Genomic DNA, 27,370 nt, shown 5'->3' with positions numbered 1-27,370 from the left:
ATGACATGGACATAGTGAGTTTCCTATAGTATAGTACATATAAAATTAAATGTGTCTTTTTTGCTCCCATTTTTTTCTTTTCCTAAATGCTTCTAACTGTTTTTCATGTTTATTTGTAATGAGACTCACATTAAAAAAGTTCTCTTTTTGGGTGAATGTTCTGGTTTGAGTTGAGTTCACTAGATGACAAATAATAAATGGTCTTTGAAAATGTGATTTTATCCTTTAATCAAATTACAATTTATTTCAGCATTCTATCACTATGGGATGTGTGAGGTGCTATGCTCAGTGGCAATGAATATTTGCAAAAATATCCTTTCTTTATGTTTAATACAAAAATAATTTGATTTAACAAAACTTTCCACAGATCATGCCACGTCTAATTCCAAAGTTCATCCAATGCTATTGCAGCATTAAAATAAATAAACTAATATGGACTTTAACAATTTCTGAGATTAAGGACCAGGGTAACCTAACCTGGAACTGATGGCTTAAATTGGCCCTGAAGCCTGATGTGTTGAATTTTTTTTAATAATACTATATATAATAATAATATATAGGTGCAATAAAAATTTTGTTTTCTGTATTACAGTAGTCAACATTTGAAGTGGCTCAAAATCTTTCATCAAAGTTGTCCTAAAACCTAAAAATGCTCTTGTCTCAGGACAACTTTTTGATCCACTTCACATGGTGACTACTATATACCTAACTACATACATATCTATAGAATAAAATACAAAAAACACCTCTAATTTTGTTGCTTCTGCATTGTTTTACGTGTATGACAGAACTAGAAATGAAGTGGCCTGTTTGATTACAAAAGTCAAACAAGTGGAATTTCACAGTGGACACTGGCATGATGAATGTCAGGCTAGGTTAACCTAACCTCTGATATTTATGTTCAGATAAGTTGACTTAAGTTTTCTTGTGTGTGTAATTTGATATGGACTTAAATACATGGGTTAATAATTGTTTAAAAATTAATACTTGGTCAGCAAGAAACCACTATAAAAGATCTGTTTCTTTCAGGAGTTCTTCACAAACCTCCAGCCATGAGAGCTGTTGTGCTTGCCCTGACTGTGGCCCTTGTGGGTAAGTCAAAATATATTTATAGATATTTTTTCTTATTTGAAAAACTCTTAGAACCTCTTGAAAATTCCTTTTGTTAAAAAAAATATTCTATTCCTTTCAGCAAGTCAACAGATCAACCTTGGTAAGTAATATTACTTGGAAAGTTTGTAAGTGGTAACTTATACTGAATTACTGCTTAAAATGAATGGTCATAACATCTTCAAGAAAACTTGAATAACAAAAAAATACCTTTTCAGTTCCTGAGTTTGCACCTGATAAGACCTATGTGTACAACTATGAGGCTCTACTCTTGGGTGGTCTTCCTCAAGAAGGTCTGGCCAGAGCAGGTATAAAAGTCAGCAGCAAGGTTCACCTCAGTGCCATGAATGAGAACACCTTTCTGATGAAGGTAATGATTATTAAGAACCGTAGAAATTCACATTGAAACAGAATCCATCATTGCATGTTAAACACAACAATGCCCTCAATAAATTAAAGCTGTTTCCTCACAGCTGATGGATCCTCTACTCCACGAGTATGCTGGCATTTGGCCCAAGGATCAATTTGTTCCTGCCACTAAGCTCACTGCAGCACTGGCTGCTCAGCTTCAGATTCCCATCAAGTTTGAGTATGCCAATGGTGTAGTTGGAAAGGTTTTTGCCCCAGCAGGAGTCTCTCCTACAGTCATGAACTTGCACAGAGGTATCCTCAACATTCTTCAGCTCAACCTCAAGAAGACCCAGAACATCTATGAGCTGCAAGAGGTGACAGAGTGATCCTATTACATGTTTAAGGCATTATTTGTGCCTTTTTGAGCTCTGCATCTCATTTATACTTATCCTTCAAGGCTGGAGCTCAGGGAGTGTGCAGGACTCACTATGTCATCAATGAGGATCCAAAGGCCAACCACATCACTGTCACCAAGTCTAAGGATCTGAGTCACTGCCAGGAGAGAATCATAAAGGATGTCGGTTTGGCATACACTGAGAGGTGTGCTGAATGCACAGAGGTAATGAAGAAGACTGGAAAGACTTATTTCCTCAACAATATCATTTTTAAAAGGTTCAATTCGTCACATACCTTTCATATCTTTCCTTTCATTCTCAACAGAGAATCAAGAGTCTGATTGAAATTGCAACTTACAACTACGTCATGAAACCAGCATCTACTGGCGTACTGATTGCTGAGGCAACAGTTCATGAAGTGCATCAGTTCTCACCCTTTAATGAGATCCATGGTGCTGCCCAGATGGAAGCAAAGTATGATTGAGAAATATGAGCTAACAATATTCCCAAAACATTTCATTACTTCATCTTGAAGTTTCAAAAATAATTTCTTATTTCAGACAAACCTTGGCTTTTGTTGAAATTGAGAAGAACCCTGTTGTTCCAATCAAAGCTGATTACTTGGCCCGTGGATCCCTGCAGTACGAGTTTGCAACTGAGATTCTTCAGACCCCCATTCATCTGATGAAGATCAGTGATGCACCAGCCCAGGTATTACTTATTACTTTACTTTCAATCTCAAAGCCTTTGAACCACACTGAAGACATCAACTAAGACTAGCTCTTATTCTCTTCTAGATTACCGAGGTCCTAAAGCATCTTGTTGCAAATAATGTGGCCATGGTCCATGATGATGCTCCCCTTAAGTTTGTTCAGCTCATCCAGCTCCTGCGTGTTTCTACCCTGGAGAACATTGAGGCTATCTGGGCTCAGTTCAAGGACAAACCAGATTACAGGTACAATTTGTCAGCAATAAATTAATAGAATTATTTTATTATTATTATGGATATATTTTAAACAATGACTCTGGTAGGCGATGGCTCCTGGATGCTCTTCCTTCTGTTGGCACACCAGTCGTTGTAAAATTCATCAAGGAGAAGTTCCTGGCTGGTGATCTTACCCTTCCAGAGTTCATCCAGGCCCTTGTGGTTGCTTTGCAAATGGTTACTGCTGATCTGGAAACCATCCAGTTAACTGCTGTGGGTACATCTAACTATACTGTTCTATATGCTGTTCTTTAAATCTTGTCTAATTCAAATGGATATTTTTTTATCTTGCTGAACAGAGTTTGGCTATGCATGAGAAAATTTCCCAGATACCAGCTCTCCGTGAAGTTGTAATGCTTGGATATGGTTCCATGATTGCCAGGCACTGTGTAGCAGTTCCCACTTGCTCTGCTGAGCTCCTCAGGGTAAACACTTTTTTTTTTATTTACACAGGTTTTTTATTATTTTCTATCAGAGACTTTCTTTTTAATATTTGTCTGACTGGATATCTCCTCAGCCCATCCACGATATTGCTGCAGAGGCAACTTCAAAGAATGACATTCCTGAAATCACCCTGGCTTTGAAAGTTCTTGGCAATGCTGGTCACCCTGCTAGTCTGAAACCCATCATGAAGCTCCTGCCTGGACTGAGAACTGCAGCTAATTCTCTGCCACTTAGAGTTCAGGTTGATGCTATCTTGGCCTTGAGGAACATTGCCAAGAAAGAGCCCAGACTTGTAAGTATCAGACATTGAAAGAATTAATTACTTTAAAATCGTCCATGTTTTTCCAATAGTAAACTGACTTTGTTTCCTGCCTCAGGTTCAGCCAGTGGCCTTGCAGCTTGCATTGGACAGGGCTCTCCACCCAGAAGTGCGCATGGTTGCTTGTATTGTGTTGTTTGAGACCAAGCCATCAGTGGCTCTCGTATCCAGTCTTGCTGGGGCTTTGAAGACTGAAACCAACATGCATGTGGCAAGCTTTGCTTATTCCCACATCAAGTCCTTGACCAGAATCACTGCTCCTGATATGGCAGCTGTGTAAGAAAAACAAAACAGTTTTCTTTAATTTACTTTATCAGGTCAAATGAGCACAAACCAAAAGTAATCATGGTTGTCCATTTCAGTGCTGGTGCAGCTAATGTTGCCGTCAAGCTCATGAGCCGCAAGCTGGACAGACTTAGTTTCCGTTTCAGCAGAGCCATTCAGCTGGACTTCTATCATAGTAAGGCTAATAGTTATGTGCTGGCTGTTTCAGGAAATGTGTAAAAACTGACACTGAATATTGAATAACTACCTCTGTTCCTGTGCAGCTCCTCTTATGGCTGGAGCTGCCGGCAGTGCCTACATGATCAATGATGCTGCCACCATCCTGCCCAGAGCTGTTGTAGCTAAAGCACGTGCTTACCTAGCTGGAGCTGCTGCTGATGTTCTTGAGGTGGGCTTTTTTTTTTTATCTAATTTGTGATTTAAAAATGTTTTTGCCCCTTACTCAATTCGTGCTCTTAAACAGATTGGTGTGAGAACTGAAGGAATCCAGGAAGCTCTTCTGAAATCTCCTGCTGCAGATGAAAGTGTCGACCGTATCACAAAGATTAAGCGCACCCTGAGAGCAGTATGTTTACATATTCCACACACTATATAATTTTACACTTACAAGCAATAATATAAACATTATATAGGTAAAATGTGCATGACTTATGTTTTACTCTTTAAGCTAACAAACTGGAAGGACTTACCAAACAATCAGCCATTGGCTTCAGCTTACATCAAATTACTTGGACAAGAAGTGGCTTTTGTCAAGATTGACAAGACCATCATTGAAGAAGCTATACCGGTATTGTGATTGAAGTTTATCTCTACTCTTTCATTACTATTTCTTTTAGAGATCTGTCACATAAATAATTGACTTAATAGGTTTTATAAGTTTCTCAACAACATTTTCCGTAGATTGTGACTGGACCCAAACCACGTGAACTGTTGAAGTCGGCTCTTAAAGCATTGCAGGAAGGAATTGCCTTGCAGTATGCCAAACCTCTGCTTGCAGCTGAAGTGCGTCGTATCTTGCCAACAGCAGTTGGTGTACCCATGGAGCTTAGTTTGTATACTGCTGCTGTTGCTGCTGCAAGTGTCAGTGGTACGTTTTTTTTTTTTTATATATATATATATTGTTTTTCTGATATGAGGAGGTCACCACCTAGGTTGATGTTGTTCCATTTATCTTTCTAGTTCAGGCCACCATTACACCTCCCCTCCCTGAGCAGATTGAGACCATGACTCTTGAGCAGCTGAAGAAGACTGATATTCAGCTCCAAGCTGAAGCTAGACCAAGGTATACCTTTACAGTTACATTCACAGAAATTAGACATAATGCACACAGCAGTCGCTTTACAAACAATCTCTCTTACTCTTATTTCAGTGTTGCTCTCCAGACCTTTGCTGTGATGGGAGTGAACACTGCCTTGATCCAAGCTGCTGTTATGGCGAGAGGAAAGATTCGTACAATTGCACCTGGTAAAGTGGCTGCAAGAGCAGACATTCTCAAGGGCAACTACAAGGTTGAGGCTCTGCCTGTTGAGCTTCCTGAACATATCGCTGCTGCAAGGTAATGAAATCATTTTGAATCAATTATTAATTTATATTATTTCTGTACAGTGAAATGCAATTCACCTTCTTCTTTTTCCAACAGCTTTGAGACTTTTGCTGTGGTAAGAAACATTGAAGAGCCCACTGCTGAGAAGATGGTTCCTTTAGTACCCGAGTTGGCTGTGCAGAATTCCCAGACATCTTCTGATTATGTGGTAAACTTTGAACACACAATGCATACGTGTTAGTATGCTGAGCATTAACTCATTCAAGACTCGTTATAATACTTGATTTTTTTCAGTCATCAGAGAATCAAGATAATGCTCCTGTGAGAGCTCCTGCTCCATTCCACCAGACTCTCTGTGCTGCTGTCCCATACATCGAAATCAAGGGATGTGTTGAGGTGCACTCTCACAATGCTGCTTTTATCAGAAATGCTCCTCTGTACTACATACTTGGACAACACTCAGCCCGTGCTGCAGTGTCAAGAGGTATACTTACAAAAAACATAACATTCATAAAAGCATTTTCAGGTAAAAAGACAACTAATAATCTGTCATTTTGGCTGTAGCTGAAGGTCCTGCTGTTGAAAAACTGGAGCTTGAAGTTCAAGTTGGTCCTAGAGCTGCTGAGAGGCTTCTTAAGCAAATCAGTCTCATTGATGAGGAGTCTCCAGAAGGAAAGGCTTTCCTGTTGAAACTGAAGGAAATCCTGGAGACTGAAGATAAAAACAGACCTGTTTCTTCTGAAAGCAAAAGCAGCAGCAGCAGCCGAATCATCAGCAGCAGCAGCAGCAGCAGTTCAAGCTCCTCCATGTCTAGCTCTCGTGTGTCCAAGGTGAGGACAAGGAATGACATGTGTTGGTTAAATCACTAACGTATGCACCGGAAATCTGTATATTCACTGCCACTGAATAATTGTTTTATTGATTTTCAGACTGTCACCCTCATGGAGCCTTTCAGGAAATTCCACAAGGATAGGGTAACTACTTAAAATTATTTTGTCAACAATATAGTTTCTTTAGATCAGATACTTATCAGATGTTTATTACCTTATTTTGCTTGCAGTACTTGGCACCCCATGGAGCCTCAAAGGCAGTTAGCAGTGGAAGTTCTGGAGCTAGCTTTGAGCGTATCCAGAAACAGGTGAATCAGTGGCATTTGTTTGTGTCAAACTAAAAAAAAAAAAAAAGATATTAAATATATATATGGCTTATGCTTACAGGCCAAGTTCCTTGGAAATACAGTTCCACCTGTTTTTGCTGTCATTGCCCGTGCTGTGAGAGTTGACCACAAACTGCTGGGCTACCAACTTGCTGCTTACTTTGACAGACCAACTGCAAGAGTGCAACTTGTTGTTTCTTCCCTCGCTGAAAATGACAACCAGAAGATCTGTGTTGATGGTGCTCTGCTGAGCAAGCACAAAGTGACTGTAAGACTGGAAGTGTTATTAAAAAAAATGTTGTTAGGTTTTTCTCATAATTATAGTCATAATTAATCATAAATCTGTTTGTCAGGCCAAGTTTGCTTGGGGTCCAGAGTGCCAGCAGTATGCAATCACTGCTAAAGCTGAGGCTGGTGTACTGGGTGAATTCCCTGCTGCACGTTTAGAGCTGGAATGGGAGAGGCTGCCCATTATTGTCACCACCTATGCTAAAAAGTAATGTTTATCAGCTCAGAAAAACAAATGCGTAGTAGAGTAAATGGCACAGTTTTAATTTACTGCTCTTCTCTGTGTATCCTGTCACAATTAGAATGTCCAAACACATCTCTATGGCGGCTTATCAGGCGGGATTCAGACTCGAAAGAGCAACTAACAGTGAGAAAGAGATTGAACTTACTGCAGCCTTGCCAACTCAGAGGTCTTTGAATGTCATTGCCAGGATTCCAGAGGTGAAATAGTTTTCCTTCAAATTAAGACAGAGAGAGATTAAAAAAGCAACTAATTAAGTTTCTTCCTCCTGTTCTAGATGACACTGTCAAGAATGGGTATTCATCTCCCCTTCGCCATTCCCGTTAATCCAGACGGATCTCTTTCCATCCAAGTTGATGAGGACATTCTCTCCTGGATCCACAAACATATCAAGGAAGAATAAAATGTGAATAATTACATAAAAAAATTATTCACATGTAAGCTGTATTCACATGTAATTGATTGGTTTTTGACAGTTTAATTAAATTTGACCACTGCTGTGATGCAAGCAACACTAATAAACACCATGCAAGTTAATGAGTTGCCAGTTGTTTTCATTACTTTCCATTGCTTACTGATTGTTCAATAATGTGAATATGTAGGCAAACAGTATTTCAAGAAACTTTAAATAACATAATAATGTGTTAAATTTGGTTTTAAATTCTAAAATGACTAAACCAATGTTCCACAAATCTTTGAAATACGACCCATCATATACTACAGTTGCGCCACTCTTAATTTTAAGTGTGGTCATTTGTATGAATTACACCCAGTACAATATGTTTTAATTACTGTGAAATTGTATGAAATCTAATATCCTTCTATGGCATATTTAAGTCCCATCAATGCGCCTTGATAAGAGATGTTTCTTTTGTGTCCAAAATTTATCATGAACATATTTGGAAAAGGTTTTTAGTCTTGCATAGCTAGATCTTCAGACTCACAGCAAAAGGTCTTGGAACCTTGGCTGCTTTGTATGACCAAGGCCTGCCCAATAGCCCATATGACTAACAGGAAAAGCAACCAATCACATTACGTTTTGTGCCGTGTCACACTAGAATTGTCGCAACAACAATTGAAGGGTCATTACAAACCGAAGTGCTCAAAACTGGCCATTTTGAAGGGTAAAACCTCTATGGACACTTGGGCCTCAATGATACTTCACACTAGGAAGTTGTTTGGAGTCACACGCTACATTACATTCAGAAGGTTTCACTATTCACGTCAAAAGGTTTTCCCTCTGGAATGTCCCTCCTATGCTTATTATGGCATAGGAATGAGCCCTTCTGAATGGATAGCACGGTAAATGTGTGGTATGCAGCAAGCATTCAGCCAGCGGTCTATGGACATGACGTCTGAGGCTAAGACTACAAGTTTTTCACACTGACAGCTCTCACTGTAAGATGGTTAGCAACTCTGTTTGTCCAAGTGAGACAGTAGTCGATTTTTTGAGCATTTGCAATTGGCATGGTGTAAATATGAATATAGCCTAAACTCTGAGAACTCCACTATCCATAAACTGGGATGAGAATGAGTATATTAATTTATTTTGATATGGCTGTTATTCAGCTGTATACACAAGTGTGTAGATACAAAAGTCACCCATAAAATAAAAACTACCCCATAATTAACTCACCTCAAAGCCATCCTTGGTGTATATGACTTCTTTCAGTTGAATACAGTCGAAGTTGTATTAAAATTTATACTGGCTTTTGCAAGATTAGTAATGCTGGTGGATGGTGGCTATTATTTTGAAGCTCCAAATAGTGCATATATTGGTCATTAAACTAATCCATATACCATTGGGGTAAGACACATGTCTTCTGAAGCAGATTGATGGGTTTTTGTAAAAAAAAATTAAATATTTTTTTAAATTCTAAACTCAAATCATTGACTTTCTGTAATGGTTGTATGCACGTTTTTGGCTGCCTCAACATATGACATATGATATGATGTGATATAAGCTGTATTTATCACTACCGCATTTAGTATGGCTCTGTCTTGATTCATTTATTCTCACCTGAGCTTACGCTACTATTTCTTTACTGTTTCTTCAAAGACTAAACAGAATAGGCTTTTAAACACTGAGACACAATAAGGGAGGATTAAAGCAGTTGGACAGATAGGGGTTGAAACTAAAACTAATCAACTAAACAAGAACTGGAAGAACCAAATAAAGGCATAAAGGACACATGAGGAAAAACACAACAGAATAGTCCCGTACAACAGAATAGTACTGTCTATAACAACACCGGAGTGTGATGGGCGCCCTGGAGGCTGGTGCAGGGCAGGACCAGAGTGGAGCCGAGGAGAACCTCCAGGGGGGATCAGGAGTCCCGGGGCGCCATGGCATTTCAGAAGGTCATTTTGGAGCAGGAGGTTCAGAGACCACAACCTTTGCCCAGTTTCCACCCACCCTCGACTCAGCCATGGCTATATAGCTCCACCCCCCGGGTCTCAGAGATCCAGGGTTCTGGTGGTCTCTGGAGAAACGGGGACAGGTGGACACCGGAGGGCAATCAAGAGAAGCGTGGAGAGTCTCAGGAGATGTAGGAGAGCTGGACAGAACTAGCAGAGGCTCTGGGGTGAGGAGAGGAGCCGAGAAGTCAGGGGGAATAGCCTCTACCCCTTTTAGGACAGATTCAGGGCATGAGGGGCGCAGTCACAGGAGGGCACACTGGGGGTGTGATCACTGGCATGAGCTCTGGAAGATCGGCCACTTGGGAAGCACGGCCCATTTAGGGATTGATAGAGACTGGGGGTGGGCTTGGTTGGGCCATGAAAGACAACAGGCTTGCCATAAAGATGGCAAGCACTTGTGACTTCAGCTTCAGCAAAGGTTGTGGCATTGTCGGGCTAAGAGGGGCCCTCTGGACAACTAGGGTAGGTGAGGTAAGAGAGCAGGGAGCAGGCTCATTGGACCAGCATGTGGAGAGATCTGGCTTATGGTGAGCTGTACTGTCAGCTGGCTTCCAGATGGGAGGACGATTAGAATCCTCCAAATCCACACAGAACTCAGAATTACATAACACTAAGAAATGATTTAGAAAATCCACTATGGATAGGCTGCAATTGGAACAGAATTGACTATTATCCTTCAGTCCCATCCGGAAGCAAGCGTTAACCATTGGGTAAGCTCCAGTAACACACTTGAGAATACCTTTACGTACTGCTCCAATGGCTGACCAATTACTGGAGTTAAGGAAGAAGTCCTTTGCCCAACAGTGTCACTCTGTCATCATCGGTTTAGGTCCAAACATTGAAACAAATTTTCAAATAGAGATAATCTTTATTAACAAACCGCATACTTTGAATCCATACTTTGACTAACATTAAAAAAAAACTCTTGAAACTACATTCTGTGACACAAAAAGGTTTTTTTTTTTATTATTATTATAGTGGATTGAGAATCCGCCATGACACTCGCTGTGAGAATTACAGCAACTTTAGAAACGGTGACACGCCTGTTAGAATGTCTTTTGGACTCATGCAATAATGATAGTTAAGTTGAGTTGGTTGCTATCTGATCATGCTCCTAAACTTCTTAAACGTTTTTTTTCTTTCTTTGCATTTAGAACCCTGTGACAGCAGGGGAACTATTACCTTGTTGTCATTATTTGTTCTTATATTTTGTGTTGTCATTTTGTTTTGTTTTTTAAATATGAAACTGTAATTATTCCACAAGTTACTTACTTTATTTTAATATATACTGAATAAAGCATTTTGAAACACTGTATAGAGTATTATTCCGTAGCACTGCAACTGTATAAGCTTGTTTCATAGCATGATTTAAATCTAAAATACATTTTAGAATCAACGTTTAGCATATTTAAGTATGATATGTTGCCTATATTAATTAATATCTAACAATATTGAGCATATTATCCACATGCAACAAGAAAACTTGATTGATTGTGCACATTGGTGTACAGTAATAATTTACAAAAAAACAAAAAGACAATGTAAATGTAAACAGTTGACAAACTATTTGAACTAGATTAAAATACATTATTATTGACAACTTCTATTGAAGGGACAATATACAGTATATTCAGTAACAAAAAATAAGTTACTAAAATACACTGTGGGTAAGCCACAAAAGCTGTAACAGAACTACAACATATGAAAAACTAAAAATATAAAGAATGAATTTCTCTTAGCAAAACACAATATGAATATGGAAAATTAAATAAAAATTGAAAAAATGTTTCAAAAAGATAGTGATGCTGATCAATAATCAATCTATATGATGATATTTAAACAATGCTTTCAAAACATAAAAATTCAGGCTTATAAGATTCAGTAGATTTTACTCCTATAATCCTATCACAAATTGACACATAATTCTGTTTAAAGGGATGGTTGAATGCTTTTTTCTAGGCTTGATTGGGTTTATGGGTTGCAGTCTAATATGTGTTAATGCTTCATTAAAAAAAAAAAAAAAAAAAAAAACTTACCTTTATTCCACAATTTCCCTGTCTATCTCCTATGAACACTTTGTTGATGATTTCCTGGTAAAGCCCCTCCCTCAAAGATATGCAATGGGCTCAGAATATTCACTCTGAGATAACATTAGTGAAGAGGATTGCAATTAGAAGTATGATTTTGAAACCTGTGAATCCGTTTTATATTTAATTGATTTTGCAATTGATATATGAATGTTTTTTTGATGCACACTTAGTTATGACGGTATGGCAGCAACTATTCCTCTTCTCTAAAGCAGCACAACATGGCCTTGCAAAATTTTAAAAGACAATATCTCCAATTGCTTTGATCTTGTAGCTCAAAGAGTAACATCACACAATAACTAAAGTTAAAATAGGGAAATCACGATCAACCACCCCTTTAATATTCAAGTCTATATGCAGAAAGTTCTTCATAAAGATACTTGCAGACTTCATTCACATTCATATTGGTTCCTGGTATGATGGATGAGACTACAGATGAGATTTGCTCACTTTCCCAGAAATTGAAATGAGCTTCTCTTCTCGACCAGAATCTAACAAAAGCAAGATCAATCAAATCAAGATCAATTAAAAAAATCAATTAAGCTAGCAAAAAGGAGAAACTGATCACTCACGCTTTGGAAATTCATCAGCCATGCGACTTTGTGGTTTCATCTGGTCTGCGAATGTTGTGTTAAGAAACTGATGCTTGAGCCACATTGCACGATCGTCCTCAAAACACTTCCTCTGAAGAGAAAAAGAATAATGTGATTGAACTCGTTTTAAGAACAGACTTCAGAAGTTCATTAGGACCAATTATAAGCCAAAACCTCGTGGCCCAATCTGATGGCAGCCTCTGTGAAATTTCTCCTTTCCATATCAAAGTTTTTCCTCTGTTCTTCAAACACTTTCCACTCTTCTTTCAAGCGTTCCTTCTCTTCCAGCATGTAGGAATCATTCAGAACGGCTGCAGTCTCCTCGTCACAGGGAGTGTTGAGCTGTTGCTGTAAAAAGTAAAACAACAAATTTGGCAAAAGGTGGACCCGAACGAGATCGATTATGATCGATTACAACCTACTGCACTGGAGCTGTTACTGTACTATCATCTTTTGTAGTAATTTTACGTTGTTGGACGGAGTTAGTGTAAATAGCCAACAAGAGAGGCAGACTGAACAGTAAGGTATGTGCCTCAAAATCTACCTAAATGCGTCTTACTCTAGCCTTCTTTGTGAATTTCATGTTATTATAGTGCTTAGAGTTTTAACTTTATTTGTCTGTCTACATTACGTATGCTTGTGAGATTAGTTTGCGCTATTCGTAGCATGAGATTCATTTGGTAGCGAGGACGATCTGCTGGGTATTTTGGGCTGAAACTCTTGTAAAATGGCGCATAATAGGTGCCCTTTAATGTCATATTTGGAAAATTGTTTAATTTTTGTAATATCATTAATTCGCTCATCTATTTTTTGTCTAGCGTCCTATGTCAGCAGTATCACACGCATACATTATGGTGCTCTTAATAATCATTATTATAAACAAGAAATCATTATATTTTATTTTTAAATCAGGAAAAGGTTATTTGTTTTTGTTTACTTTTACATAAAAAATGAAAATTCAGAGAGCTATTGGATTTCTTAAAAAAAAGTCTCAATTTGTGTTCCGTAATTGAATGGGTGAGAAATTAATGACCAAATTTTCATTTTTGGGTGAATCATCCCTTTAAGCATCAATGACTTGAGGAAATCTCTTACTACTTACTTGGAGAAGTTGCTGCTGAGTCTGAATAAACTCTTTACACTGCTGGATTTCTAGTCTGAGCCTCTCCATCTCCTCTTCATGGAGTTGTTTGGAGATCACCTCTTCACTGTCTCCATCTTGAACCATGGATGCTTCAACACAAAGTGCAATACCTTTCATTGTACTTTTATTATTACCATAGGTTTGTGTGTCCAATGCGTAATGTTCTGTGCATTAGGTAAGAAGGCTCCTCAGGAAATAAAGAAAAACAATAATGAAAAAAAAGATGAGATTAAATTCTGTTTGCCTAAAAAGTCTTTGAATATTATCCTCTACCTTGGCTGTCTAATCTCTCAACATGGTGCTTGAGTTTTCTCCACTGCTGACGAATGCTGTTGGTAAGTTTCTCCCGTGCGTGATCACATGACATTTCAGGAGGTCTTTTCAAAAGTTCATCGTCATCAGAATTTGTCTGCAGAGTAAACTGAGATATGATTTTTTTTAAATACCATTAGCAAAAACAAAAAATTATGTGTATTTAATGTAAAATGATTGTTTCAGACATGACAGTCATACTGTACCTGATCCATGTCATTGCTTTGCTTCTCTTCCTTTTGGCTCAACTTCTTTGAATTCAAAACCCCCACCATTTCTCGTTTCATTTGCTGAAGAACCTTCTTCAGCTCTATGTTTTCCACCATTAGCTCCCTCTGACGGTTATCAAATTCATTCAGAAGAGTTTTGTACATATCTCCCTCGTGTCTAAAAAAACATAAAAAATGTCTAAAGTTGTCATATGAAATTATAATGAAGGGGAACTATAAATATAATCATTAAAATTCCAACAAACAACCAAAATGATTATGTCTTTTACCTAGATTCAGTTTTTCCAGTTTTCCAAAGACATCTCCTACCATCCGACCTTCCAACATAATTCAAAACTTCCATTCCTGATACAAAGCAGAGATTATTTTTAAAACATTTTGAAATGGCATCAGGGGCACTAAATTATTACAAATTTTTATTTTTGGATGAATTATTTCTTTATGCAAATAAAGTCATTTGTGCATTCATCTACTTCAATTAGATAGAAAAGGCTTTGTTACAAACAATTCAATTCACATAAAAGTTTTTTTTAGAATGATATTTGAATGATTTCTAAAGTATCACGTGACTGCTAAAATTCATACGGTAATTAATATTGAAAAATATATTAAAACAGAAAACAGTTGTTTTAAATTGTATTTTTTTTTACACAATATCACTACTTTACTGTATAAGAAGTCTGACAGATTTCAATAACACAGTAAAAGTACATTATATTCAGTATGTTTTTCTATTAGGAGATATATTTAAAGAAGCCATGACATGGATTTTTATTATTTTAAAATCGGCATGAAATCTAAATATTTATTTTGTTAGTGCACATTGCTATTTTTGTGGAACAATCCAAGTCAAACCTGGAAGAAAAAAAACGTTTGTAACCTTTGTAATCTTTAATCCAAATCTGTAAATGCAACTCCACTTTAAAATGACGGACCTTCTCTAATAACATTAGTTTGACAGCTTGGGCATGACCATGACATCATTAACAACACTGTTCAATTCTGAATGGAAAACTACATCCAATCAATTCAAAGTACAAAACCAAGCCATGCCCTCTATTTTTCTCATTCAATATTCTGCTTCACATATAAGTAAGTCACAATATGGAAGTAAAACTGGTCGCAAACTCCTAGTTCACGCAGACTTTAATATGTTCCTATAGGTATAATTATAATGCTAATACAGTTTTGTGCACAAAAAACAAATAAATATGAGAAAAATGCATTTGCACACTGAATCCAGTGTAGAGAACAATGGGGACTGGTCTATACGGATCTTGGATCATCTACAATCCGTTGCACCCCTAGAAGCGATGCAACATGACACATGCATTCAGTGTAATCAAGTGTCAAGCCATTAAGCGACTGTGGGCGGGGCTTATGGAGAGAAGATGACTATTTATCAATGTCATGTCCCCTTTAAGTAATACATATTACCTTGCTTATTTTCCTTTTTGGCGATGAGCAACTGATTGAGACGCTCCTTTACTCTGTTGTGCTCCCTTTCCCTTCTCTTAATGTCATGGTTGTACTGTGTGGCACGACTTGCAATGATACCCTGCAACCTTTGCACCTATTAGTAAAAAGCATATAAAAAAAAAAAAAAAAACATTTTTCCGGGAAAAACAAAAACAGTACAGCTTTTTAGTTCATTTTTTTATACCTCTTCTTTGGTATCTTTTAGGCAGTTTTGCAACGTCTTTAAATTAGTTTCCAGCTGACGCTCCCGTTCATGCAAACGCATGTTTTCCTTTTTCGAAAGTTCAAGCTGGTCCTACAAAACAGTAAAAATTCACAGTAAAATTTCAAAAATGATTAAAAAAAGTGCATTAAATAGTTACTCCACCCCAAAAGGCGCAATTTGCCATTAATCACTTACCCCATGTCGTTCCAAACCCGTAAAAGCATTGTACGTCTTCAAGACACAATTTAAGATATTTCGGAAGAAAACCAGTAGGCTTGTCCCATTGACTGCCAAGTAAAGAACACTGCCAAGGTCCAGAAAAGTATGAAAGACAAAAATACTTTTTCACAAGCCTCTCGGTTTGCAATCAAAAACAAGCTTTTACGTGTTTTTGAACGGCGTGGGGGTGAGACAAATTTTCATTCTGGTGTGGAGTAGTCCTTCAAAAAGCCAAACCTTTAGCCTGGAGTTGGTGAGATGTTGGTAGTGGAGGTCACTGCTGGACTTGAGCTGCTCCACCTCCAGCTCCTCCATCATCCCAACAGCTCGACGATGCAGCTGAAGCAAGTCATACATGTTGTTTAGAGCAACCACAGCATCCAGATCGTGGGTGCTGTCCGCGTTTTGGAAAATTGGTGGAAAGCACAGGGACGACAACTCCTGTGAATGAAAAGAGTGGCCAATCCATTCAGAATATGACACTCAGGTTTGTTCCCGTGTAGATTCTATAACTAGATTCTTCTTTCTCAAACTCGAAAGTCAAGTTGCAAAAAAATAAAAGCGCGCCTACCTGATTGATGTATAGAACGCACTCAGTGATATTCTCTTCCGTGCAGAAGTTGCTTGAGACATTGAAAGAGCTTAAAGGCAGAGGAGACATGACCGATGCCGTGTAGAGCCTTGAAGGAGACATTCTAGTCAATAGTGCCTGTATGTTACAGAAAAAAAAACAAAATACAGAGACATGAATAGTTTTTTTCTTTATAACATAATGCATAATCAGAAAAATCACTATTCATTTTTAAAGATTTGTCTCATATGGTACTGGTTCTGTGTGAATGTGAATACTGCTCTAAATTAGGTTAGGAGGGGGAACCGGTCCTTAAAATAACTTTCCATGGTATTTTAAGTCCCCTAATCTTTCCCTTTCCCCAAGAGACTTTGGTTATCTGGAGCACCGGATTAAATCATTTACGTTTCTTCACCTAAGTGATGAAAGCTTGCATAACATGACAAATGCAACTGATTTGCTCAGAAATAACGTTGTTATTTGCTCAGCCTTATCACTCCAGACCTGCTGCTTCCACATTTGCCAAGTTCTATACAGGAGAAAAAACAGTAACACTTTCATTTAGGGACCAATTCTCACTATAGGGTTAGGGTTATATAGCATGCCTGTTATTAACATATTGGTGGTTTATTAGTACATATTCTGTATGAGGAAGTTCTGAATTCTCAATCCTAACCGATAACTAAACAACTACCTTGATTACTATTAAACAGAAAATTAGGAGTTTAAGGCAATAAGTTCATAAGTCATAGTTAATGGCTTGTTAATAGCTAATTGAAAAAGCTGAATTAAATAAACCCTAAAAGTGTACCACATATGACTTTTGCACAGCATTCAGAGTCTGAATTATGAAACCCAGACATAGATTTCTGTAAAGAACAGACAAAAATTAAAATACAGTTCAGTGTCAAAAATCAGGCTTGAGTTCCTAGCATGTTTGTCATAAAGCATGAGAGAACCAATGATAGTGACACCTAACGGGACATGATGTGTTAAAAATATGCATATTAAAAAAATAACCATATTATGATTTCAAAAGCCTTGTTCAATCTTTTTCTTTCTTTTTTTTGCTGTGATGCCACAGAATAACTATTTGGTTCTCCTAATAACCTTTCAGTGAACAGCAGATAAAGTTAAAATAACTATTTTTATCGTGAAAAACATTTTAGACATTTAAACATTTAAAGACCTTTTGTGGAATGTATCACTGGAAACCATGGAACCATCAATGGAAATTAAAAAAGACCCATTTATAATTGTGTAAAGCTATTTTGTTTTCAAAACTAAGATTTTACAATTGCATAAATGGGAATATATATATATATATATATATATATATATATATATATATATATATATATATATATATATATATATATATATATATATTACATTAAATTACATTCCCAGACTGTGAAAAAAGGGCATAATGTATTTTTATTATTATTTATTGTTTTATGATGGATTTTCTTTTTTTCTTTTTTTTTCAGCTGTTTCACTACTACTCTACCTTTTTTTTTATCAGATGACAGTGATGCAGATTGCGGACTGTTACGAAATTCTACAACTATACCATAAATAAATGAATGAATAAATTCATGAATGCATATTATTATTATTCCACTACATTATTCGGCTAAACGACTTAATACAAAAATGCATGGAAAGCTAGTACACACCTACAGCACACCATGCTCAGATCTAAAGTAGGTTAAGGTGAATAGAAGGATTTCTGCTCTAGGACGCCGAATTTACACAAAATGACACGATGTTTACGCGCCAGAAAAGCGTTTTAGAATAACGTACAGATGTCGTGGTTAAGAAATGAGGACTTGAAGTTGCAAACCAACAGAGGTTCACTTACTGCGTATCTTTTGGCATTCAGGAGTACTCGGGAGGTTTGTCAGCTTCATTTCCCGACATTCGGCACGGATAGATACATATTGTCCAGATAAATTGCGCAATAAAGTGTCTTCATGTGGCACGTCGTTACATTGATGCAGGCGCCTTCTGCAGCACAACCTTGAACGAAAACACTCACAAGCGAATGCGTTGCCATGCAACGAATACGAGGGCGTGTCATTGGCTGTAAGTCATGCACCCCCGCAGAATATCCACCAATAGGCGTCGTCGCAGTTTTTAGGCAGAGCCTAAAACTAAAATAGGTAATTTCTGTAATAATGCAATTTTTACTATGATATAGATGTTTTAGTAACGTACTGCTGTAGTGTATCGCTCTAAACGAAATATTTATTAAGAACATTTACATCAGACATCAGTTTGGATATTTTATTCCAGCATATCCATGATGAAGATAAAATAACCACAAACACTTAATGGAAAAATTTTCTCTACAAACACCTTTGACCTTCATACCACAAAGACATTTTTCAAATACAACGTCTTGTCTAATACACGAATAAATAACAGCAGTAGTATTTTAACAAAGCAGCATAAAAGCACACATCAACAGTATACACTTAAGCCAGTTAGCGTCACTGCTAAACATGTTTACTTGTTTGTTAAAATTTCTCTCATGACTGTAGCAACACAAGCTAGCTGCTAACGGGAACAGGAAGATTCGAAGGTTCATCTTCACTGAACAAAGGATCCGTGGCGCTTCTTTTTGCCTCCAGCCACCAAGTTGTCATCTCACCTTTCCCCTGTTAAGCAAAGAGTCACAATTAGTAAATCTCTTCCGGCGTGTCTTAAACGCAGCATCATACAAAAGAAAGAAAGAGGGGGGGAGCGACACAGCAGAGGTGTGTATTCGCTTGTGCATAATGAACAGACATCACTTGAGTGAAAACACTAAAAGCCAGCTGAGGCCAAATCCTAATTGAGATAAATCACAGCTGCGCTAAGGTCTGTAGTTCACCCTCAGGGGACCATACCATCATCTCGGGAAGAAAAAGATCAATAGCGGATTGATTTGGTCTCTAGTATACTTGATCGTTTATGAATAAAAGGATTAAATCTGTTATAAATAATCATTAAAGCATTGTAAATAAATAAATATTTTTAACAGTTTATACAATGTTCTTTTTTTTCAACATTTATCAGTACATTATCTTGTTGTATATATATATATATATATATATATATATATATATATATATATATATATATATATATATATATATATATATATATATAATTTTTATTGCTTTAGAGGTTTTAAAGAATTGAAGCAGTCCTATATATCACATATACTTTCGAATCACATGAGCCAATATTTGCAACAGAACATAGAAAACATAACAAATGTGTAAACTGAGACATTTTACACTTTTATCAACTAAATGAGCTCTTTTAAAATGTAATGCATGCAACAAAAGGCTGAAAAAGCAAGATTAGAATCAGCTGGGAGAATATCTGGCAACTGTTAACTGATATCAGGTCTGTAACATAAAAATGATGTCTTAGAGAGGCGGAGTCTCTCAGAAGTAAAGACAGGCAGAGGCTCTTCAATCTGAGTGCATAAAAAGATTGAGAACTAAAAGAACAGTCTTATTGCAAACGCTATGCAAATCTACAGAGCATAACATCATCAAAAGATTTAGAGAAACTGGAAAAGATCTCAGCGCATAAGACACAAGGCTGAAGACCTTTGTTGGATGACATATTGGCTCATGTTTTTTAGTTTCATTTTATTTAAATAAATAAAAAATGCCACAGTTGTAATTATATTTCAATGCTTCAGAGCTTTGCTCACAAAAGCAGAGAAATATAGTTTTTCTTTCCACCTCAAACACAAACGCTTTGCAAGTTTCTATGGGCAACCGATGGTTTTGCAAGACAATGAAAAGCATTTAAATATATCGTCCTCCCATTTCATTTATTTTTTAGGGACTTTTAGAAGCTATCCACGGCAACCATGGTGAGTAACCGAAATATTTCGCCGAGCTAAGTTTATGACATGCAAAATAATAGCTCTGCGGGTGGCTTCTTTGTATACGCAGACAATTGCTGTATAAACAAAGAAACTGACCATTTTAAGCCCAAAACACAATGGACGATTTTCGGCTGGAACAATCGTGGTGATGTTTGTGAGCGTGGCTCCTAATCTGTGCTCTTACGAGAGATTCAAAGACTGCCATTTTCATGTTCTTGCGACTAAAGTCACAGCATGATCCTCACACAGTGTGTTTGCTGCTGCGATCCGCGTTTACTGACCAACCAATAAAACTGCAACATGAAGTGAACGCAACATGGAGCTATAAAGTAAAACTGCATACCTCAAGCTCTTATTCCTTGTGATATATCACACTTTTTTTGTTTACTTATTTTTGTTAAATGTATTTTTTTATAGTAACGTATCGTACAATAGGTGGCATCATTGTACAGTCTACACTCATGTTGTAGACAAGTTTATTAAGTCAAGTTTGTCAGCGCTTTTAACAATGCAAGCAACTACAGTAAAATAGGAAAATCAAACAGGAAAACAATGTGTCAATAATGTAAAATGAAAGATTAAACAATTTTCAGTTAACGCCAATTTCTTTATTGAATTCAGTAATGTCTCCATCGTCCAAAATAATAGAACCCTGCCCAAAACACAATAGAAATTATAATGGATTTAATGGCTGGATTGGGAATTTTATTGGTTTTTAATGGAAAGTATGATGGGGTTTATTGGTAAGTGATGGATTATATTGATGGGACGTTAAATCCTATTGGAAACGAGCCCAAAACACACTACAAAAAATAATTTTGTAATGGTTTACTGGAAAAAACGTTAATGGTTCATAATGGTATTTTAATGGAAACCATTAGGATTTCTGTGATGGTTTCTATTGGGCTTCTATTGCTTTTTTTTGTTCTTTAGCAGGGCAGTTCAGTTTAAATAGTATCTGTCGGCCTTTACCTTCACACTGAGAGACCCACGACACATCAGCACATATCCACCGAGTTTATGTAGAAGGTCTGCTGTAGATCCACTGCACTGGATCTTCAAAGCTGCAGACATCGTAAAACAACGATTAGACAAAGCACATGCGATAAGCGGCGTTAGCTTCGTTTTTTTGCAGAAAAAAGGGAAATATTTGGATCCGGCATTCAGTTTTATCACATATTAACCAGTAAAACAGTGTAAATATTTACAAGATTCCACTCCCCCAGAAACGGTGGACAGTATCTATCCGTTACTAATTGACTCTGTGCAAACAGCTGCTTTTGCTCAAATACCTTCACTGGTGGACTCCATACGGGACGCTGTGTTTACGGTGTCGCCAAATAAACAGTACCGTGGCATTTTGGTGCCAACCACCCCAGCTACAACTGGACCTAAGATAACATAAAACACAGCTGATTCAAAGGAAGTAGCTTGACCCCGAGTTCAGGAGCGGCTGAAGCTATATTGACCTGAGTGAATGCCGGCTCGTATCTTCAGCTGTGTGGTGGGTTTGTGTGGGATTTTAAAAGCGTGACAGACGCCGATCAAGTCCAGGGCCATGCTGGCGATTTCCCCAGCGTGACTGATCCCGTTCTCTTTCGGTACTCCCGAGACCACCATATCTGAGGAGGGAGAGGTCTTGCATTGATTTGTGCGTCATTTGATGCAAAAGCGGTGGCGAACGAAGGAAGCCGGATCTCTGTAACCGCACTCACAAGCATCTCCTATAGTTTCCACTTTGTACACGTCGTAGTTGTCGATGATGTCATCGAATGTGGTGTAAAGCTTGTTGAGGAAATCCACAACCTGGTGAGGGGTGCTGGAGCCGGACAGCTGGGTGAAGCCCACTATGTCACTGGCCAAAGTAATTCATCAATATTTAATGTAATTTACAATGCAATACACAAGTTTGGGGTCAGCTATTTATATTGTTTTTTTTTTTATGTGATGCTTTTATTTGGAATAATGCATTGAAATGTAACCTTGCCTCTAATAGCAAATGTTTATTACAAATATATCAATCATTTCTGCGCTTGCCTGAAATACACAGTGGCATTGGAGTAACTTTGGGCTTCTGCTGTACGTCCCTGACGAAGATCATCAGCCACTGGTTTTGGTAACATGCCTGTCACCAATAGAAATAATATATCAATTAAAATATATTAAGCAATAAATAAATAAATAATATAGTATATGTATATATATATATATATATATATATATATATATATATATATATATATATATATATATATATAAAAATAAACAAAAAATGTACGTGTACTTTAAATGTCCTCTAGGTGGAACCATTTAGACAACATTTATTGAATGTCTTTATTTATTAAAAGTGTTTTTAATGTATTCATGTATTAATGATTATGAATAATTATCTTTCACAGGTCATAAACACTTTTCCCACTGTAACTTTCAATGCGCTTCCATACTGTAGAGCAAACGGTCAGTCTTCTGCTTCTCCTGAAGGAGATCCTGTGTTCTCTCGGCTACAATGGTCTCCAAATGTTTACTGTACTTTTCCATCTAGAAAAAATTATATATGTTTGTGTGTATATATATATATATATATATATATATATATATATATACATATATATACATTTATATATCAATTTCAATAATATTCTATACTATACTAATATATATATATATATATATATATATATATATATATATATATATATATATATATATATATATATATATATATATATATATCAGTAGTTTGTATTATTTTAATAACTGTAAAAGAAAGACTTAAAAAAGATACATACCAAGTTCATCATCATATCCACAGGGCTGACCTTGTGCGGGTTCATTTTATCAAGAACCTTTTTCACCTGCTCGAACGTCGGCCTCATGGTCACATTGTGGTTCCAGCATCTCTTTATCAGCTGCGTGAAATATGAATACAAACACTGAGCGCTTTTCATTCATCCACAGTTATCATCTTTTAATCAGGCATGCTAAACATTCACATCAATGGTAATTCAATAAAGTAAATGATTTTCAACTAAACGTGCGGCGAGAGGAAATATGCCAAAGCAAACAGCATGCATCAATTTTGTTCATACAAACCTCACAGTAATCACCAGGATCCGGGCAATCATTGTCTGATTTCCCAGCCTTCAGTTTGGGAAGTGATGGGCGCCACATGACATCAAGCTTCACTGAATCTGCCTGTTCCTGCTCATAATACAACAATTACACTTCTTATCAACTCTTATGCAAAATAAAAAATGGTCTAAACTAACCAACTCCTTCCTGATACTTGGAGACTTACTGAAACGAGGTCAGTGCGAGTGGCGATTTCCAACAAGATAATAGAGTAGCTTGAGAAAAGGAAGAAAAGACAAATGTTTGTTTCGTGCTTCTTAGCTTAAACTACTGCTCTGGGATGCATCTATAAAATATCTCAAACATTTACATGTATCTAAAGAAAAGGACAGGGTTATTTTTGTCATGTCACACCTTTTTAGACCAGTTTAATGGCTTTATTTGTAAATGTCTATTTATTAATTTAGATTTTTTTCCTTCAGTTATGTATTTATTTATTTATGCATGCATGTATTTTTTTTTATTAATTATGTATTTACATGGCCGGACAAATCTTTGGAATAATTAAGACTAAATTTAAAATTAAGAATAAATTTATAATCACTTTAAATATTTACAAATTTTAACTCTGTTATTAGAATTATTTCTGGAGAGTATGATACAACAAATTTTGCATTATGTCAAAAGAATAAATTAAATTACATTTTTAGCTGTTTTAACAGAGATGTAAATATGAGATAAATATTTAATATTGTATTTTATTATTTGTAAACATTTTAGCATATTTATTTACAAGATTTTAAACTTAACTTTAGAATATTTTAGATATGTATTTGCACATTTGAAAATTTCAATGGTTAAAATACATAAGGCTCAAGCGTTTCTCCAACCTGTACACATCAGCTGCGGCTGTGAAACTGGTGCTGATTCTCAGCAGAACTTCAGGTGCACAGTAAATACGATGGACGTTTTGACATTGGAAATTGGTGCTCATGTCCTCAAAGTCCTCCTTTCTGTATGCCATCAGCCCATAATCTGTATCGTTAAATATCATATGTCTTATTTCATATTTCATGTTGCAATATGCACCTCTAGAAAATCTAAAATCATGGTGTACCTGATATTTTGCAGACCCACCGGTCGTCAATCACACAGTTGCGTGAATGAAGACGGCCGTGGAACATCCTGTGCTGATGCAGGTAAGCCATTCCTCGAGCAATATCAGTAGCAAAAGACAATCTGGAAACGTTAAGTGCTCATTTTATTCATCCATCCTTAAGCTTTTAAAGAGCTTTTTCACAATGTCACAAGACAGATTTACCGAAAACCCCAATTGATGGGGACATCCTCGTTCAGCAGCACATCTGCCAGGCTTCCCTTTGGACAGTATTCGGTGATAATGCTTATGAAAGGAACGTCGATGCAGCCTCCTAAGAACTTGGAGAGGTTTGGGTGATCAAGCTCCCTGGTAAAAATAAACAGTGACAATTTTAAATGCTTCACCAAAAATACGCCTTAAATTACTCCTGGACAAATCATTCGTCCAAGTAAGAGCACGTCTAATTTAAATGTAGTTTAATTTGCTAAATTGGTGAGTACAGATACTCACCTGACCTCTTTGACCTCTTTTCTGATTGTTTTGGTGAGACTAAAGTGTTTCTTCTGGATGTGTTTTACAGCAACAGTCCTTCCGTCGCTGTAAAAACAAAATAAAATAATTATAAAAAGGTTAACAAGATAAGATAAACAAGACAAATCCCCCCAAAAATAAAAAAAAAAACCAATGCAAAGGTATATAAACAAAAAAATAAATAAAAAAAGCAAACAAAACTAAACAAAAGCAAAACATTAACACAAAGACAGCGACAAGAAAGGACAAACAAAAAACAAAAGTCCAAGTCCAAACACAAATGACAAAATTCAACAAAGATAAGACAAACAGAAAACATACATATATACGTACATACATAAAAAGGACAAAAGCAAAACCATAAAAACCAAAGCAAAGAAAAACAACCAAATGTAAACAAAACAAAGACATAAAAACAAGAAAAGACAAACAAACAAGGCAAACCAAAACCAACAAAAAACAGGCGAAACAAAACAATACAAGGCAAGACCATTAGTTTTAGTAAAAATACATTAGTGGAGATACCCAAAAGGCAGTATCACTGGAAACACTCACTAGATGCCGGCCTGAATGAAGCGTGGTTTGAAGTTGGTATTGACTGCAGTGCAGACCGTCACATCTGTGACTCTACTCACACTGGAGTTCCTCTTTACAGTCTGGAGACTTGTGGTGCTACAGAAACCTGTGTAGCACACATTACCTGCAGATCATAAAAACTATTTCAGCAAAAATGCTAAAATATAACCACTATTACATTATAAATGTTCAGTAAGAAAATGTAATTGACTAGGAATTGTTTTGTCATATAAAATATTACGAACCATGACTTTGTTACATTGCATAAGCCTACAAGCTCTTACCAAACATGATATTATTGTAGTTGATGATCCAGCTCTCATCCCAAAACATTTTCTGTTTTTGGTATTGTAGCCACTACAAGGGGGAAAAATCGTAATGGTATAGCGCAATATGGTTTGTAATAAATGTAACAACTTAGCCAGAGTAATTACTGACTATTTTTTAGCTTCTAAAGAAATGTGGTCAAAGAAAACAATATGAGATGCAAGAAAACTAAAAGTTTCTCAGAGGTTTTCTAAGAAATGCATAGTTACCTTTCAGTCATTCACTATGACATTACGTCATTGACTGACGTCACGGGGTCCCTCCTGGGAACCCAATCACTGCTAAGCTTTAGAGAAAAGGCCAACAATAATTGGCGAGTGGAATTCGCGTGCGAAGCCACTCCCCCATACACACGGGTATATAAGATTGAGGAGTGCAACTACTCATTCAGATTTCTGCCTCGGGGGCCGATCGCTTCTGGAGCAGTGGATAAGAAGAAAAGGAAGAAAAATGTTGAGCTGAAGGAGATTTTGCGATTCTTCCCTCGGACAAACCAGCTAAAAGAGCAATTTCCTACAGCCGCACGGTCATTGAGAGTGTCTCTCGAAATGTCTTTCTGACCACGTGCGGTATTTTCCTTACCTCTGATGATGGAAACGGTCGCTGTCTTACATGTCTGGGCTGTAAACATGCCGAGGTGGCGTTCATGGATGGTTTGTGCCCACAATGAGAGCGCATGACCATGGCATAAGGTCGCGGCTCTCATTTCTAATGAAGCTGACTTTGCCTGCTACCCAGCCCAGTTCGTAGGGCCGTAAAAAGACGCCATCAGCATCAGAGGAGGGGCTATCATCTTCTTCAGCTGACAAAGATGCTGTATGCTGAAGAGTGGAGTTGAAGGTTGAGTTGACACCCATGCTCCTTCAGGACGCCAAGAGCATTGGGTTAGAGGTGAATTTCCCACCTTCTCCTGAGCGTTTGAGACTGGATACTTGGTATCTGGGCTCCAGTCATGACTGTGGAGGTGCATGGCAAAACATGGAAGGCCCCATTATACTGCCCATGAACGTTTGAGCTCTTCATTCCACACTACTCTTGATGGTAGGGGGGCCAGGGGGAACGTTGACGTTCCCCATGTGAGTGCGATTGCAATGCATTTATGCACCAGTTACATGCCTCTTGCCACAATCTTGAACTCTACTGAATTGTCGGTTGCGGCTTGGCTCCTTAGCATAAACCTGAATGAGTGTTTGCAGATTCCACTCGCCAATTCTCATTGACCTTTCTCTTAAGCTCAGAGGTGATTGTGTTCCCAGGTGGGACCCCACGACATCAGTCAATGACGCAATGTCTCCGTTCCCTCCTTTAGGGAATGACGGTTACACAAGTAACCGAGACGTTCATTAGCTTCATGCAGGAGTCTTGCAGGTGAATGCAAAGTTTCTTGGGGAGACAAAATACTTTTGCAAAAGAATGTGAAGGTTTTGGAGAAGCAAAAACTAAATTCTAGAAGATTGCAAATGTTTTGCAAAGCAAACTGGGGAGCACAAAC

At 37.3% G+C, this 27,370-nt stretch overlaps 3 protein-coding genes across 6 annotated transcripts in view; 1 reads left to right on the top strand and 2 right to left on the bottom strand.

Annotated features, from left to right (window-relative positions):
* The first annotated feature begins 1,028 nt into the window (after positions 1-1,028).
* On the top strand, positions 1,029-7,660 carry LOC122327878 (vitellogenin-like). The gene is made up of 28 exons (XM_043223535.1): positions 1,029-1,092; positions 1,193-1,213; positions 1,329-1,480; positions 1,584-1,835; positions 1,919-2,080; positions 2,182-2,330; positions 2,417-2,567; positions 2,654-2,811; positions 2,889-3,054; positions 3,141-3,266; positions 3,359-3,577; positions 3,663-3,880; positions 3,967-4,064; positions 4,153-4,277; positions 4,353-4,454; positions 4,557-4,676; positions 4,790-4,976; positions 5,069-5,171; positions 5,259-5,444; positions 5,529-5,637; positions 5,727-5,916; positions 5,997-6,262; positions 6,362-6,406; positions 6,493-6,570; positions 6,650-6,856; positions 6,942-7,084; positions 7,179-7,317; positions 7,395-7,660. Exons 1-28 carry the CDS (start codon positions 1,053-1,055, stop codon positions 7,518-7,520), a joined length of 4,038 nt encoding a protein of 1,345 aa, XP_043079470.1. The 5' UTR covers positions 1,029-1,052; the 3' UTR covers positions 7,521-7,660.
* A 3,420-nt stretch (positions 7,661-11,080) lies between these two features.
* Positions 11,081-18,420, bottom strand: LOC122327127 (afadin- and alpha-actinin-binding protein-like). 2 transcript variants are annotated; one of them, XM_043222310.1, is made up of 12 exons: positions 18,243-18,420; positions 16,379-16,516; positions 16,045-16,248; positions 15,568-15,678; positions 15,342-15,477; positions 14,174-14,249; positions 13,881-14,061; positions 13,636-13,783; positions 13,321-13,451; positions 12,393-12,566; positions 12,198-12,309; positions 11,081-12,116 (listed from the first exon to the last, which is right to left on the bottom strand). In XM_043222310.1, exons 2-12 carry the CDS (start codon positions 16,499-16,501, stop codon positions 12,055-12,057), a joined length of 1,458 nt encoding a protein of 485 aa, XP_043078245.1. In that variant the 5' UTR covers positions 16,502-16,516; positions 18,243-18,420; the 3' UTR covers positions 11,081-12,054. The 2 variants fall into 2 exon arrangements, with proteins under 2 accessions (XP_043078245.1, XP_043078246.1); XM_043222311.1 differs by having other exon boundaries at positions 13,636-13,771.
* A 233-nt stretch (positions 18,421-18,653) lies between these two features.
* Positions 18,654-27,370, bottom strand: part of LOC122327107 (atrial natriuretic peptide receptor 2-like) — a 13,320-nt gene continuing 4,603 nt past the window's right edge. For 2 of the 3 annotated variants that reach the window (XM_043222287.1, XM_043222289.1), the window contains 16 exons: positions 25,836-25,908; positions 25,531-25,675; positions 24,955-25,041; positions 24,667-24,810; positions 24,463-24,584; positions 24,236-24,380; positions 23,572-23,620; positions 23,367-23,477; positions 23,063-23,182; positions 22,718-22,811; positions 22,311-22,398; positions 21,989-22,128; positions 21,743-21,895; positions 21,566-21,664; positions 21,246-21,337; positions 18,654-19,041 (listed from right to left, as the gene is read on the bottom strand). In XM_043222287.1, coding sequence (XP_043078222.1) covers positions 18,934-19,041; positions 21,246-21,337; positions 21,566-21,664; positions 21,743-21,895; positions 21,989-22,128; positions 22,311-22,398; positions 22,718-22,811; positions 23,063-23,182; positions 23,367-23,477; positions 23,572-23,620; positions 24,236-24,380; positions 24,463-24,584; positions 24,667-24,810; positions 24,955-25,041; positions 25,531-25,675; positions 25,836-25,908 — 1,770 coding nt within the window. In that variant the 3' untranslated portion in view covers positions 18,654-18,933. The remainder of the gene's footprint in view (positions 19,042-21,245; positions 21,338-21,565; positions 21,665-21,742; positions 21,896-21,988; positions 22,129-22,310; positions 22,399-22,717; positions 22,812-23,062; positions 23,183-23,366; positions 23,478-23,571; positions 23,621-24,235; positions 24,381-24,462; positions 24,585-24,666; positions 24,811-24,954; positions 25,042-25,530; positions 25,676-25,835; positions 25,909-27,370) is intronic. The other variant, XM_043222288.1, reaches the window with a different exon arrangement.

This window comes from Puntigrus tetrazona, chromosome 22, assembly GCF_018831695.1.
Source record: "Puntigrus tetrazona isolate hp1 chromosome 22, ASM1883169v1, whole genome shotgun sequence".
Lineage (NCBI taxonomy): Eukaryota > Metazoa > Chordata > Actinopteri > Cypriniformes > Cyprinidae > Puntigrus > Puntigrus tetrazona.
This window is presented reverse-complemented; position numbering and strand designations above follow the sequence as displayed.

What these genes read in the sequence shown, in the direction of transcription:
- LOC122327878 (XM_043223535.1), top strand. Translation starts at nt 1,053, where the DNA reads ATGAGAGCTGTTGTGCTTGCCCTGACTGTGGCCCTTGTGG. An exon ending in AAGGACAAACCAGATTACAG is followed by an intron (nt 2,812 to 2,888) that starts GTACAATTTGTC and finishes TGACTCTGGTAG; the next exon opens with GCGATGGCTCCTGGATGCTC. An exon ending in GAACATATCGCTGCTGCAAG is followed by an intron (nt 5,445 to 5,528) that starts GTAATGAAATCA and finishes TTTTTCCAACAG; the next exon opens with CTTTGAGACTTTTGCTGTGG.
- LOC122327127 (XM_043222310.1), bottom strand. Translation starts at nt 16,501, where the DNA reads ATGTCTCCTTCAAGGCTCTACACGGCATCGGTCATGTCTCCTCTGCCT. An exon ending in ACTGGAAAAACTGAATCTAG is followed by an intron (nt 14,062 to 14,173) that starts GTAAAAGACATA and finishes ATGTTTTTTTAG; the next exon opens with ACACGAGGGAGATATGTACA. An exon ending in CCATCAGATTGGGCCACGAG is followed by an intron (nt 12,310 to 12,392) that starts GTTTTGGCTTAT and finishes TTTTCTCTTCAG; the next exon opens with AGGAAGTGTTTTGAGGACGA.